The following is a 15,720-nucleotide window of genomic DNA, read 5'->3' on the forward strand; positions in this document are numbered from 1 at the left end:
GGGGGGGACCGTGTTTGTCCGCTCTCCCTCTCCCTGGTGTAAGGTGTTGAGGGGGAGGTCACTTCTTGCTGCTGGTGCTGCCGGGGGTGTTGGAAGTTGCGGTGGGGAGGCGTTTTCTCGCGTGTTTGACACTGCCGGAGCCAAGGGACGTCTGGAGGGAGAGACTGGGAAGAAAAAGTTACTTTCCTTAAGTGCCTGCGAGATAAATCTGTGCTAAACTCTGGAGACTCCGCAGGGGAAGCGTTGGCTGTTATATCTTAATAGGTTTTTGCCTGTCTGCGCATTAACCCAAAGACCTGCGGTTTCTTAACAGCCGCGCTCGTATCTGTTTAATAGCAGTAATGATATGAAGTCTTTGCTCTCGTGTTTTTTTTTTTTTAAAAAAAAAAAAAGAGAGAGGGGACGGGAGAAAACCCTTTTCCTCAGATACAGGCGTTTAAATGCCACAAAATGAACGAAGTCAGTGTAAAAGTTCTTAAAGTTCAAGAAATGCAATGTGAGTTGCGGAGCAGAGCAAGGGGCTCATATTTGGTTTTGCCCTTTCATTTGACTCATTGGCATTCACGCCTGACTCCCAGGCATCCTCTGGTTGCTGTGAAATGTCCCCCTTGGCTCAATGCAGTTTGAATTTTTGACGGCATTATAAAGAGTCCAGCTGTCACTTTTGCTGATCTTGATGGGAGATGGGTGCCGGTTTAATGAGTCAAAAGTATGAACCAAAGCATTTAAAAAAAACCCAACAACCCAACAAAAAAAAACACCAAACCCAACACCCAACCTTCTTTTCTTTTTGTGCTTGACTGGATCTCTCTCTGATCTGGGAAACACCCTCGGACCCCCTAAGCGAATTCACGTAAATCATAGCTATATCTGAACCGGCTCAGCGCTTAAAATAAACCAATGGACAAGAAAGGAGGAGACAGATCACAGCAGCCTTGCTCTTCTCCAGAAAATACAGCCCTCTGCGTTTGGGAAGGGGAAACTGTTCCCCTCTTTCTTTGAAAAAAAAAAAATAAATAGTAATACCACCACCGAGTCCAGACGATTCTCCTGCTCGGATCCCTGAGGTGCTCGGGGGTGCAGTTCTCCGCACCTCTCGGAGAAGTTCTCTGCTGTGTGCCATGCCACGGTATCTGATTATTTTCCCCTCTCTAAATAGCCCCCTCCTGTCCCCGGTGACTTTGAAGGATCCGTGTGTTATCAGTGGGGATGGCTGAGTGAGCACTTCTGAAACAATTAGCGTTAGGATTTCAAGCTAACAATAAAACTGTTTTCACTTTAGTGCACCTTTTTTTAAGGGTCTGTTAATCTAATTGGCATGAAACCAACCGCGCATCTCTCTGGCTGGATGTCCCCCTCCGTCTCTCCCCCCGCAGCACCCCTCTCCTCAATACTTCCTAAAAATATAGCGGGGGTGGTGGTGTTGTTTGGTGATGTTTGGGGGTGTTTCTCCGTGCAGTCCTGCCGGCTGCTACCCGCCCCCCTGGGCAGAGCTCCCTGCCTGCCCCCTTCCTCCCCCGGCAGCCCCAGATGTGGCTCTGGCGTGAAATGGTGAGGAAATCCGTGCGAGGTGCGTTATTGACACGCCGCCGGCGGAGGCTGACAGCGGCGGGCGGCCCGGGCCGGGGCAGCGCCGGTCTCCGGGGGTGATATCGGAGGGGGGCTCCGCCGCCGCCCCTGGCGTAGGGCGCTGCGGGTGAAGAGGTGGCCGGCGACCGTCTGCGGGGAGGGCGAGGGGGGCAAGGCAGAGCTGGTTAGGGTTAGGCAGAGCTGTAGATGTGAGGAGCACACCCCATTCTTGAATAGGTCGGAGGTTTTTTTTTTGGTTTTTTTTTTTTTTTTTTTTCCTATGTTCCCTTCATTAACATTCCCACGACTACCAAATCTCGTCTCTCTCTCATCCTCCTCCCTCCCCCATCCTCTTGAAATCCGGGGAAAGAAAACGGGTTGCCCGTCACTGAAATGTTTGTAAAGGCTTCCTACCCTGAAAACAAGAAAAGCGGTCTTGGTCCCCGCTTTCAGGGTCTGGCTCACCAGTAAGGCACCCACCCGAGCAGGGACCACTGCTGGGACTTTTTTCCCCTTCTATGTGAGTTTTAGTCCATGTAGATGATGTTATTGCAGGATGGTTTGCTCTGCACTAACTTACTGTGTTTCATATGGTCTTCCATTTATTTATTTTATTGCCTCTTAATAAAAAGGATTAATGTGGTTTTGCTGTTCAAATATTTCTTTTTCTCATTCCCCCGCCAGCATAGTTTATTTAAACTAGGGTCTATCTTTCTAAATTAAGAAGATCTCTTTGCTAGAACATGCAAATGGCTTTTTTTTTTTTTTTTTTTCCCTCCTCCTCTTACAGGTCATTTAAACACTCTCTTGTTTTACTAAGTTGTGGGTCACCAGTACCAGACCTATGCAGCAGGCGCTAATTTCTAATATGTCTAATGATTTCCCAACACAGAAACGTGGGACCGAGTCCCTCCAGCTTGGTGGACCTGTGATTGTAAATGACTTAAGGAGAATAACACGTTGGTTCAGTTATTTAACCTTAGGTGGTCCCATTTCCACGAGGGAAGGCAGGCAAGCAAACAGCTGCTTGTAGGAGAATATCTACCCTTGACGATCTTCTGTGTCTCAGGTCTCCCTTCTTATCTGTCCCTTTGGGGTTCTTTCTGTGCTTCCAGATGTTGACGAGTGCGCAGAAGCTACGGATGACTGTCACATCGATGCAATTTGCCAAAACACGCCAAAATCCTACAAATGCATCTGCAAGCCAGGCTATAAAGGCGAAGGGAAACAATGTGAAGGTAAGGACAGCTCGGCTCCTCTCCTATCTCTCCTCCCCTCCCTTCTCTTATTTGTTTGCTCTTTAAAAGCTTTTGTAAATAGCTGAATTCCTGAAACGATTAATGCAGATTTACAGCTGCTTAACCTCAAATCTGGGTGTTTATTGGCAAGCATCCCCCTGCTGCTTTGGCTAATTGTGCGGCATCACAAGCATCCTATCCGCCAGCCTACTTCTAAAATTAAAAATTAAAAAAAAATTAAAAATAATAATCATAATAATGAAAAAACGAGGCTGGTGCCGGGTTAGCACGGGCCGGGCCCGCTGCCGACGGGGGCTCGAGGCGCCGCGCCGAGCACGTGGGCCGGTTCCCCGGCTGCTTCTCTTTGACACTACAGATGTGCCGGCATCATATGTTTTTAGCCTGTGGAACACTATTTTAAAAGCGACTATTTCAGATTATTGTACTTACAGAGACTTTAAAAAGTTGTTTTACTTCTGTATGTCTTTATATCAATCCTTGCAATTGAAAACGACCTGGCATGTTTTATTAGACACTGTGTACACTCATATTTCAGATTTTATGAACTCCATCTTGTCTATTGAACCTCAGCAGAGAGATTGTTCCCTGGTGAAAAGAACGAATATTGTAATCACAGCAGAGTGCCTTACAAATAAAAGATGCAAGATTATTGGGTTTTTTCCTACTTGTAGATGCTTAACAGCTATAAAAATTCTCCTTCCAAGTCCCTCTCTACGGCAGACTGAAGCTTTTTCAAAATGTATATGGCCAGTCCATTAAAAAGATTAAAGACCTAGAAATGACTTTGCTGAAGTCTACAAAAATTTGAAACCACGTATTATTCTCCATGGACTCCCAAAGTGTTTGTTCAAGTGCCCTCATAAAGCATTTTTGTGGTTGTCATATTTTTCTGTCTTGGACTTAAATTGACAGAGACAAATTCCTACTGTCCACCTCTTGGTGCTCTAGTGTCTCTGAGTAGCTGTTCATTTGGAAGCCAGATTTTCTTTCTTGCAAACAGAATAATCATTCAGCACCACTTTTTCCTCTATTCATCCCTTCCAGGGAAAGAGCTCTCTGCAGAGAAAATGCAAGGCCACAGCTGTGGAGCATTCTCAGAGTTGGTACTTCTTGTTGTATTGGTTTTCCACATCAAACGTTTCCTTAAGCTTTAACTATTCATATTTTAGCTGCTGAGCTCTGTTTAATGGTAGACCTGGCTGATACTCATACTTATTTAATATACATATTTCTCTTTGCCTGACTTACCTTGGCTCAGTAAAAAAGAGAGCTCAGTAACTAGTAAAAATTCAGATTTCTCTGTGGAATGATGTACAGAATCATAGAATTTTTGTGACTGATGTCCAACTCCTATCCAGGTTTTAGTGTCTAACAAACTATCAAGTAAGCTGGGGCAGGCTGCAGCACAATTGGCATGGATGTTAATTGTTCAGCATTACTCGGGTAAATGTATGTAAGGTGCCTAAACCAGATATTGCTATGTGTGATATACAACTTTTTTTTACAATGTTACACTAACAGTTCTAAAGGTTTTGTATCGGCTCTATATCTTAAGTTTGTAATTAATATTAAAACTTGGGGTAAGCAGAAAGCTTGAAATATTTTTGTATGCTTCCTTTCTGTAGCTTATTTTAGATTACTGAGGTAGTAGCTCTTAATTTGATCCCAAAGTACTTTGAAACTTTGTTACTGAAGTTATGTACCTTCAAAACTATAGAGGTGAAGGAATGGTCAGTCGTACAAGTCAGTGGCAGACCTAAGATCTGCCTCAGGTCTGCTGTTCACAGAGAGTGGGTTTATTTTGCATCCTGGGGTCAAGTATTGAAAACCTACAGAAATAAACAGACTAGCAGTATTGATTGATATTTAATATTCTGTCACAAGACAACACCGGTAATCAGCCATTAGAAATCATCTTTTAAGATAAAAGAGACTGTGCTTGTAATAACAAAGATGAAATACACCGAATGGTTTTTGTTGGGCCAAAAGCTGAGTCTTTAAACAATTCTGAGTCTTTATAACTGAGCTTTTCTAAATAAGCTTTTTGGTCACTGAAACTAGTTACCTGTGAGAAAACGATGTCTTGTACAGATAATGTGCCTCTTTAACTAAGTTTGTAGAAATCTACCTGTATTGCTTCATGTCTAAAGAACATTCTTTATAGCATAACTCCTTCATAGTTCAGGCTCTTGTATACAGCTAGATTTTACTAAACAAGCAGAATTGTAATTTATATAGTGCAGTGAGCTTAAAGATTTTGTACTATATGATCAAATTTATTCCAATAAATTTTAGTGAGCTGCCAGGTTAGGTTAAAGTGAGGCATTACAATTAATTTAGAAAGATATGTGTGTTAACTTACTTTTAACATCAGTCTTAAACATTGCTTTCATTCACTTAAAATCCATTTTTAGAGAAAGGGCTTGAGTATGGGAACTAACATGATTTGGATGATTAAGTTTCATAAAAGCAATGGAGCATATATTTGTACAAATATGTCCAGTATGTGAATATGTATTTGTGTACTCTTGAGCATTTATTTACAGTTTTTTATTAAAAAATAGTTTTATAGATGGGATCTTTAGGCTAATGTGGTAAATGTGGAGCCCAGCCACTTGTGCAGGATTTTGTGCATATTTTGCTACTCTGACCTAAAGGGCGGGGAGAAATACGTAAGACAGAAACATTCCTTTGAGGACTTGTAGAGAGCTCTAGCAGCAATTATACTGAAATGAAACATTTTCTTGACAGTCTGTTAAATTCCTCTAGCAGGGAATTTGTTTCTGAACTTTGCTTTTTCTCCCAAAATGTCTTTTGGACTGGGTTTCTCCAGAGTTTCTGAGGATTGAGGATTATTTATCAGTTCATAGATCTACCCTACCTTTTTTCTGCTTTTTTGATGGGTAGTCTTCTTGATTGAACCAGCTGACCTGTTTCTTTCCACAGAGTGCAGTTGCTTCTCCAGACAGCAGAGTTGCTCCTTTTTCCTGTGTCCTGTCTTCTGCTTCCCTCCTTAGATTTCAGTTTACCTTTTGTTTTTCAACCAGCTATCTGCTATGCTTTGTCAAGCCATATGGTCAGTGTTACCATGATGATATTTCCCCATGTTACATAATATATCAATATCCTTTGACCACAAATTCTCTAGCTGGCATTTTTGTCAGACAGAATAATGTGTCCAACCTGGGTAATCTTTAAAAAAAATAATTGCTTTTAATTGTCCATTTCTATTCAATATACAAAGTCTATTCATTGATAACTGATTCAGTTGCCCTGGCAGACCTACTGTTACCTAGGAAATCTTCCCTGTTGTGACTTTAGTCAATATCTTAAATGCAGTGGCCTGCATTCAGCTACAAGCACACTCTTTCATGCTCCCTAGGTCTTTGTCCTTACCTTCTCTAAATTGACTTCTCGTCTCCCTACAGGTTAGTGTCTCAATAAAGTTGTTAGCTGGAAAATTGTGTCAAAGCAATGGAGATTCCAGAGGGTTCAAAAGGATTCCAAGTCCCGAGGTTCCCTAGACCTTGACAGGGCCTCCTTTGTCCCTGATGCCAATGTTACATTTGCTGTTGTAGGATTCTCTGTCACTGAACAGTTTATGAATGGGTTTAACTCTCAAACCTAGTAAATTTTTTTTGCCCATTGTACTTCTCAGGCTGTTACAAACCCTCGCGCCATTAATGGTTGAAATACTCTGTATAATTTCCGGTTGATGTTTATCTGTGCCCATTTTATATCCAGTTAGTGTGTTAACTTTATTTTAAACATATTTTTTTCCCTCGGCCTCCTGTTTATTTGTGATTTCAGTGAGTTGCTCTAGCTGTAGTTTCTTTTTCTTTTGGATGATAACTTACGTGTAGGACTCTACAGTATGTAGAAGATGTGATTGGATGAATGGGATTCTTCCGTAAGACATGTTCACTGGGATCTGTTGCTTCTGGGTTGCAAAACTCCGTTCTGAGCTTTCCTGTATTGAATAAGAGTTCCCTCTTCGTGCATTTTTTCTGCTGTATTTCATAGTATTTGCATGAACTTTTCTTTGGTTCTTTTAATAATTGGTCTCATACAGTTGTCATGTTTCTTGAACTCTTTGTACAGAAGAGAAATGCTCACAACTTTCAGCTGTACTCTTTTTTTTTTTTTTTTTTTTTTTCTGTTTGTTCATCGTCTTGTGTGACCTCACAGAAGATTTTTTCGAAAGTAGAAAATGTCATTGTCAACTACCTTTACAACTTAAGTCCATTTTTAGTCTTTGTACAGAAGAGAAATGCTCACAACTTTCAGCTGTATTTTTTTTTTTTTTTTTTTTTATTCCTGCTGTGAAGCATCATAATGTTGTCGATGGACTTCTCGCTGAGGGAAACATACATGTATACCATGGCAAAGTATCTTGACAGAGTGTGCCCTGAGAGGGTGATTTTCAGGTTTCAGCCTCTGTTGGAAAATTGTGCTATATCAGCAGCAGTTCTGCTTGACTGCTCGTTGAGTTGGCCTGTGCAGTTGTAGTGATGTACAGTTGTCATATGTTGATGTACTTGCAGTCCTTTTCCTAATGTAAGTAATCATTCCAGGTAAACAGATAGGTGGTTATGGTAATCTGCAAAGAGGGCTGTTATTCTTGATTACCCCAGTGCTAGCACCTCATAGGATTTAAGCATGATACAATCTCAAAAGAAGATAAACCATTCCTGCCTCAATTACAGGTGTATTCAGCCCCGCAGTAGGTTATATTCTGCATATGTCCATTTGGAAACACTGACTGATTGTCCTCTCTGAGCCCCAGTGCTCATCTAAGGACTGCTTAGCTGCTTCTGCAAAATGTACAGCCCAACAATGTAGCAAGGCATCTCCTAATCTGGGGCTGATATGCTGCTCATCTCAATTTCTGCCATAGTTCTAGAATTTTTCTGTGTACAGTGGATGGAAATACTCAATACTTGCATTGATATGCCTAGATTTTGTTATTTCCATTGATGTTCTGTGACATCTGGCTTTGTCTCTGATGATCTGTTGCTACAGACAGAAAAGCACAGAGTACTGTACAGATAATCTCTAAACCGTTAACTAAAAGTGCTTTTCTGAACTAGGATTTTTAATTTTGTAGAAACAATAGGATAGTGAATTTCTTACTTTGGCAAATGTTTGAGACTCTTGGGTTTATCCCATGCAATTCTGTTTTCGTGCTGCAGGTGCAATAATGTCCCTTAGTCAAAATTTAAATTACTCACAGTGTTTGCACCAATACAGTGAAGTTTAAAATGATAGCTCATTGCATTTACAATGAATCAGAAATGGTATAGATAAACCACTCATTATCATCTTCAGTAATTTTGTGGGCGTGAGGCCAAGTTTCTTCTTATACCTGTTTGTTAGATCTATTTTTAAAGGATTTTAAACAAATCTTAGCAAGTGGAAAAACATACGGAATGTATGTAATTATCTCCTTATCACTCCCATTTGAATAATGATTGTTTCTCCAGGCTTGACTTAATATTCTTCTTACAATTTTAATCTTTTTCACCTGTTCTATCTTACTTTTCCTGAAGAAGCTGGTCTCACTCATTGGATTTTAGTTTTACTGTAGTCTTTCAAACATGTACTGTGTTCTTCTCTGCAAAAATGAATGATGGTGGCAAGGCTGCTCTGAATCAACTTGGAACAGCACAGGGCATTTCAGAGTTCTCATTTCCCAACTCCTGGTCCAGTATCTCACACTGAAGCCTCCTCTTTTATGCAGGGTTAAATAAGTATGGGGCTTCTGGATGTCTTTCAAATGGAAGAGTGATCCCATTTCTTTAAGAGCCCCATGGTGTCCCATCAATCCACTCCCAGCAATTCTTTCTTAAGTGGACCATCTTTATCAATGATGTTGTATGAGACTAAATGAACAGTGTTGGGTGTCCTTTGGCTTTTGAAACTTGGGCATCTTGATGCTTGCATGACTCTAGTGGGCTCAGGCTTGTGCTCTCTGTGTCCTTCTGCTGAATAACTGTGATGCCACTGAACAAGACAGCTTAAGTGACTTCTTCCTGATTGATGATTCTTCTAATTGTTATAGAAGGTGAATTCTTTCCCTCAAGGAAGGGTCATCCTCTGGGATCTTGCAATACTGACTCATTTCAGGCTGAATATTATCACTACATCCATAATCTTACTGTTACTGCTTGCAAGAAGGTACTCTGGGAAGTTGGTTTGGTCAAATCCACTAATAATATCTACTAATAATATCCCACTACATATCTGTCAGAGGAACAAAGGATTTTCTGAATAGCTCTGTGTTGATGTGTTGAGTTTTCCCCTCCCTGAAAGCACCACAAGTATCTACACCCTTTGTCTGCCTGTTCTGAAAAGCTGCAGGAAGATGGAATATGAACATTTGTCCTAGATATTGTTGCATCCTTTGTTCCTATCCTTATTCTAATTTTGTTGTTTTCTGTATAACCATTTTGTGACTTGATCTCAGTTTAGTGCTTGAGGCTTTGACACTGATCTTATTACTTTTGAACTGGTTGTCTAGTAATCTTGATGTCTATAGTGGATACTAGGTACTGAAGCTGGTGTGCTTTCTAGTTTTACAGTTACAATACCTTATCAGATGGCATCGATATCATGTGTTGAACTTCATGTTGCCCTTCCATAATGACTGTTCTGGATGAGATCTTTTGCTCCAAGGCTGTGATGCTGGTTTTGTCCTGTTGGCTTGCAACAGCCTATCTGACCCCAGAGGAAGATATACTCTGCCACCTCCCAGTTTAGTGGTGATTTTTATTTCAGGATCAAATCTTCCTTCCCAGTTTTATTCTTGTGAATTATAGCTTCACTCTGGGTGAGCCATTGTGCTGATTTCACTGTAAGCAGCTTCCAGATTGAAGCAGTACGTTGTCAAAAAATGGGGGAGGGAGAATATAAACTAGCTTCTTTGATTTGAGCTAGCAACTATTACTTTATTTTTTCCTCTCTGTAAATCCTGCTCATTTGATTGGGTAACTTGTTGCATCTTCTTTGGTGTAGGCTGGCAAAAGTGTTTCCCAGAATCCAATTCTGAGGTCTTCTGTATTTGTGTGCTTTTTTGTGTGTGTGTTTGGTTGGTTGTTGTTGTTGTCTGGTACCACTTAATACTTGATTCCCAACTCGCCAGATTTCTGAATTACTTCAGGGAATGGAGTTTCTTAGGGGACGGAGAAGAAGTAGCAAGAAAGAAAATACTCCTGAGAACATGCTGTAGTAAATCAGAATTTTATTACAGTCTAAGAGAATTAACAGTTTGTGATAATATTTTTTTTCTCCTTCACGCTTCTTTAGTTCCTTGAATAAGACTTTTGTTTGGGGCAGGTTTGAGTCCTGAATTAATTAATTAATTAATTTCAGTGAATTAATTAACTAATTAAGATTGCTTTGTTTTTCCCCCCTTGTTCAGCAATTTATCCAATAAAACCAGAATATCCCTTAGTTGGGATGACATGACCCATTTAACTGCTTGCAGTATCATCAGTCCCCATGTGTCACACACCCTATTGTTTCCTTCTCTCCCTTTTCTTCCTTACCCTGTCCTACCTCTCAGAACAGCTTTCTGGCAGCCCATAATGCTGCTTCAGTGAACAGCTCCCCCGGTGGTCCAGTTTGGAAATCTTCCATTTTTACTTGGAAAAAGAACATTTGCTCCAACTTTCTTTTCTTTTTTTTTTTTTTTCCCCCTCCAGAAATTCTTCTTGGATACAAATATCACTGTATTTTGCATAAACAAATACCATTCCGCTAGAAATATGGTCTCATTCTTCAGCAGCATTACATGTAATTCTCAATTTGGAAAAAATATTTTTTTTTCCAAGGACACTTCTCTAAATAGTTGATAAGCTCTCTGTCTGCTGGATAGTCTATGGGTACTCTCGGAATTTATAAATATATATGAAATTTCATCAGTCTCAACAGTTCCTAAGCTGCAGAACCCAGGGTGGCCTCCTGTGGTGATGTAAACTTGGTATTTAGAAGGAACTTCTCCTTTCCCCCAAATATACAGTGTAAATTATCTGCCAGGAAAATTACAATAAAATGGAAGAGCATAAATAGAGTGTACTAAGCTCAATATGCAAGATTCTGTCCTTTTTTCATCTTCATTCTTTATACATCTGCCAGACACTGCCTGGTTTTCCTTGTTTTCCCACCTGTCACCTTTACTTCTGGCGCAGTCCCCTTTCCTTGCAGTCTTCATTATGTTGTCTTGTACATTCTGTTACTCAACTGTCTCTTAACCTTGTAATTTCCATACTGCAAATCCTACTTCTCTTTCTTTTGTCCTCTCCTAGTGTATTTGCACCTGCTTCTTTTCAATTTTATTCAGTTTTCCTCCCCCTAGTCCTCTCTCTCAGTGGCTTATTGTAGTATTATTCTGAGAGCCAGTGTCCCATAACAAGGCCTCTGGGACCAGAGAGCTGGTAGCTGCAAGCTCTGAGGACCACTTATCGGTCCTTTCCCTTGAGTTCTGTCTTCAAATCAGAACAGTTCCTACCAGCTCTCAGTTTTCTTTTTCTTCCTTTTACTGCACCTCTTTCTTGGTCCCACCACCAGCTCAGAGTTCACCAGTGCCTCAGCGCATTCCCTGCTCTTCCCACCATGGCAGATCCATGGGTCTTGCCTCAGGTGACCGGCTGGAAAGACATCTTTGTGTGGCTGTTTGTCCTCATTTGTCGGCTTCCATTTGATTATGGACTGTCTTCCCATTCTTTGTTCTGAGGCTGAGCATAAGCTGATTCATGACGTGGTCAGGGAGCTTCTGGTTGCACTATACCAGAGGAGATGGAGAGCGTGATCTTTTTGCTACTTTCCTAATAATTGCCCACATAAGCTCCAGTAAAGTAAGTGGCTTCTGTCTTCTCTGCATTTGAGCCAAGTAGCATCCATTCTGATGCAGTTAGGACACAATGGAGGTAATGGGAATCATGGATGGTCTCTACAGTCTTTGGACCTGTGGAAGAGGATGGTGGATATAGTCTCTGTGCGCATGGTACTAGTCCAGCCCCATTCTAGACTGGATAGCTGGAAGCCTTAACTACAGGGCAAATTTGACCAAGCCTCAGGTAGCCCTAGGATGGAGGATGTATGGCAGGAAGTTGTAGGAAAAATGCATGTACAGTCTGGTAGGAAAAAAGAGTAATACTCCCTCAGTGCATTGATTTAGGAAGTTCCTGTCTGCTTGATCATGCTTTATTTTTTATTTTTTTTTTGGACTGGGGCAATTGATATGGGGCGATACTGTCAAGAGTATCACTGAAATAATCCCCCCAAAAGTGGAGGAAAAAACAAAGGATTACAATATGGCCCTATAAGGAGTTCTACACTGAAAAGGCAATGAACTGGAGTATAGAGAGTGAAACACATGGCAAGGAGAAGGTGAATAGATTTCTTAATCAGTTTTAGTTTCTAGAGCCGTTGTGCTGTGAAACTACAACCTAAGGCTGAAAAAAACACCAACCAAGAAGGACATTTTTGGAAACTGTAGCTACCTAAATTTCAGCAGATGCCTGCTGACCTTGTGAATTTATTTGATTGTGATTTTTTTCTTTTTTAGTGATTTTCTAAATCTCTGAGTTTTGTTTGGCAAATTTTTAGCTGTAATTTGGCCAGCTTTTTCTGTCCCAAGAAATCTACTGAAAGGTAACTCCCCACCTCCTTACAGGAAACAAAATCTGAGAGCATTAAGTCTGTTCAAGTAATTGGGGGAGACTTTTTTAAACACAGTAAGGCAGTGAATTTTCCATATAATTACTTCCAAAAAAACCCGCCAGCTTTCTGGATATTTTTCTTTGTTTGTTTCAGTATGTATATATTTGTTTTAAATTTTATCTGAAAAAAAGCCCCTACTGATTCCTTGCATGAAAAATTCTAGCCCTTACATAAATGTTTGGCAGAATTATAAGAAAATTAAGATAGGGTTTGACATACTCTCCTGAAATTTCAAGACTTTTCCACACATTTAAGATGCTCTGGAAAAGGAATACACTTACATTACAGTTTGAAGAGTTGTTTTGTTCAGATGTCTTGATTCATCAGAGTACTTGAGCATGTGCTTAATCTTAAGAGGCTGTTATCCTTTGAAGTAATTCTGTTTAAGTGCTTTATTAAATTGAATATACTGTCTTATTTTACTTCACAGTGCTCCTTCTCTGGAGCTGTAGAAGATCACATGTTTTCATTTAGTGAGCAAGAAATAGAAAAAAAAAAAAAAAAGATGATGTGGATCATTAAATAAGCTGATGTAAGACCTTCATTGTGCAGGTGCTTTAGACTTGAACTTAGCGCTCTAACACATAAGCGGTTGGTTGGTGCTGTACGCCCCACAGGTAACATGTCAAATTCAAGACCATAATTTCACAACTGTTGGTGATGTTTTACGGTACAGCCAGCAAAGACAGAATCAGAAATATTAAATAGATGAAATGACCTTCAGATCATTCTGATCCCTATAATGAATTTGTTAAGCAGATGAGCTGTTATCTCAGAGAAAAGCCAATTTTCATTTACTATCTCAGCTTGAGATTGCTAAACTCTGCATACCATTGTTGCCATGCCTTAGTCTGCATGAACCACTGACAGTCCTTACATTTAACAAGGCATTGTGCTCACAGAGCATCAAAAATTTAACTAGGGAAAAAAAAAATGCATAATACTGATTTGGTGATTATTAATGTTCCTGGGGGGTGGGAGGTGTAGGGTGTTTGCTGCAGAATGTGCTTCAGAAACTAGAGAATGGAAACCTCTGCAGGAGTTGTTATTTGTTGGACATACCATTGCTGAAAATACTACAGGATGTAATTGCTGTGAATTCTAGTTCTTGCTATTGTCAGAGGGAAATTGCACTGAAGTGCCTTTGTTCCAATTCCATTATCTGGAAGCAGAGGCTACATTCAGAACTTTCAAGCAAGTTGTCTTCCCGTTACAATGAAAAAATGGTTGAAGTAGGTGGGTATTTACTTTGCTGAATGAGGAGCATAGATAATGCATATCTAATTCTTCTGGCAGCACATGTGTAGGAGGAATATGATACCTGACTGGCTACATACTGAGGATGGCTGACTTCATACCTTGAGAGATGTTAGTGTCTTTACTGAGTAGAGTGGTGCCTTTATTCTTTTTGCACTTTTCTGTTTGTTAAACTTTCTTGGAAAAGGATTCCTTTGAAGCTGTGACTTGGATACATGCTCATATTGTTATCTAACCACAAAGCACCAAAGTCTGACTTTATTTAAAATATTCAATTTTTCTGATGTGTTCCAATCTGTGTAAAGATGAATATGATCAAAGTTCCTCTTTCCATGTCCTTCCCCCCACGTGCTACTTTTCTCTTAAACCAGCCCAATTATTGCTTGCATAATGGTGCAGTTCATCTGGTCCTTGATACCGGTCTCGGTATGGACACTCCAGAAAGGCATGTGCTCCAAATTCTGACTGTGGTGGGATTTTTCCAAGGGCTCTTATAGTGGCTTTGTCTGTTTGGGTGCACTAGGGAAAGGCAGCTTGGGCTGTGTTGCAGACCAACCCAAAGCCATGAGACTGCTTCACTAGGGAGGCTGTGAACTATTTGGCTACTAGAGGGCAGACACAAGTGGAACCCTGTGGCTTTTGCTTGGCTTAAATTCCTAGGGAAGCGAATCTACCTCTGTTCAGACTGGAGTGTGTAGACGTATTCAGAGCGCGAGGAAGAAATGAGGGAAGGAGGGCTGCCAGAGTTACTCTGACCTGTGACTGTTTTGACTTGTAAGAGTGAGCCAGGGAATAAGGCAGGAATAGACAACTTCAGCCTGTTTTCCTGAAATAAAAACCTGAAAACTAAAATAGTTTAGTTATGTACATTCTGTTTCATTAGGTGTAGACTGTTTCCCTATGGGAAAATGGAAGCTGTTTGTTCTGTATATAGTTTTAAATCTACGGTGATTATGGCTTCAGAATGGAAGAACTTTTCTATTACAGTTCTCTCAAAAGCTTTAACAATGAAAACAACTCCCTCAGATTGTTGTTCCTACTATGATTAACCATTCCAGTTGACTAGGAAACAACATTTTTTTTGTTATATAGATAAAATCCAAGGTAATGTCACTTAATTTTTATGTTAACAGTCTCTTCTAAACCTATATAAAATTATTTCTCTTCTTCATGCTTCTGGCACTTTACAACTTTTCACTGTGTCCGTTTTGAAATCTTTTTAAAATTACTTTTCTTGCAGGAAGTGTGAGAACTGCATTATTTAAAAGTAAATCAGTTGACTGCATCACATGTGGTCTTATGAAGCAAACCCCAAAAGCTTTAGTGTTTATTCAGAATAGGTAGTACACACAAATCTGTTCAGGATAGCAGCAGCAATTGCATCCATTTTCTAGAATACCTTATTGATGTAACGTGCTTTGAGTTAATACAAAAGTTTCCAATGGACATTTCTGAGTGCTTTCACTGGACTTTGTTTCCCAAAGTGAGTGCACGTGTATATATGAATACCTGTGAGTGCCCACGTTACTTCAGAAAACCTTTATTATAGTATATAATTAAAAATGTATTTAAGTATCCTGAGGAATTTCAACTTGTAAACTTGCCTGTTAGCCTGTGTCTGAGTAGAACAGAGTTACTAGAATACGTTCCTGTATTGCATAACCTGAAAGGCTTTTAGTCCTTACCATTAATATTGATGTTATAATTAGGGACTAGTGGTAATTTTTACCTGTTTTTAAGATGAGTATTTTGATGATCCGTATGGAAGGTAACAGGCAGTTGCTGCAGCCTACTCTGCAATGGGAAGACAACATCAATCCTTACCCTGAGTAGGATTATGTGATGTAATTGCCCAAATTAGCAGGAGGCTGGACTGAAGGGATGCATGCTGGAAGGACTAGTGTATTTCTCC

General features: G+C 40.2%; 1 protein-coding gene across 1 annotated transcript in view; it reads left to right on the forward strand.

The window, feature by feature from the left end:
* SCUBE1 (signal peptide, CUB domain, EGF-like 1) overlaps positions 1-15,720 on the forward strand; it is a 266,905-nt gene that overhangs the window by 50,026 nt on the left and 201,159 nt on the right. Inside the window, exons 3-4 of the mRNA XM_014940071.1 lie at positions 2,462-2,528; positions 2,685-2,807. Coding sequence (XP_014795557.1) covers positions 2,462-2,528; positions 2,685-2,807 — 190 coding nt within the window. The remainder of the gene's footprint in view (positions 1-2,461; positions 2,529-2,684; positions 2,808-15,720) is intronic.

Source organism: Calidris pugnax, unplaced genomic scaffold, assembly GCF_001431845.1.
Source record: "Calidris pugnax isolate Ruff unplaced genomic scaffold, ASM143184v1 scaffold36, whole genome shotgun sequence".
NCBI lineage: Eukaryota > Metazoa > Chordata > Aves > Charadriiformes > Scolopacidae > Calidris > Calidris pugnax.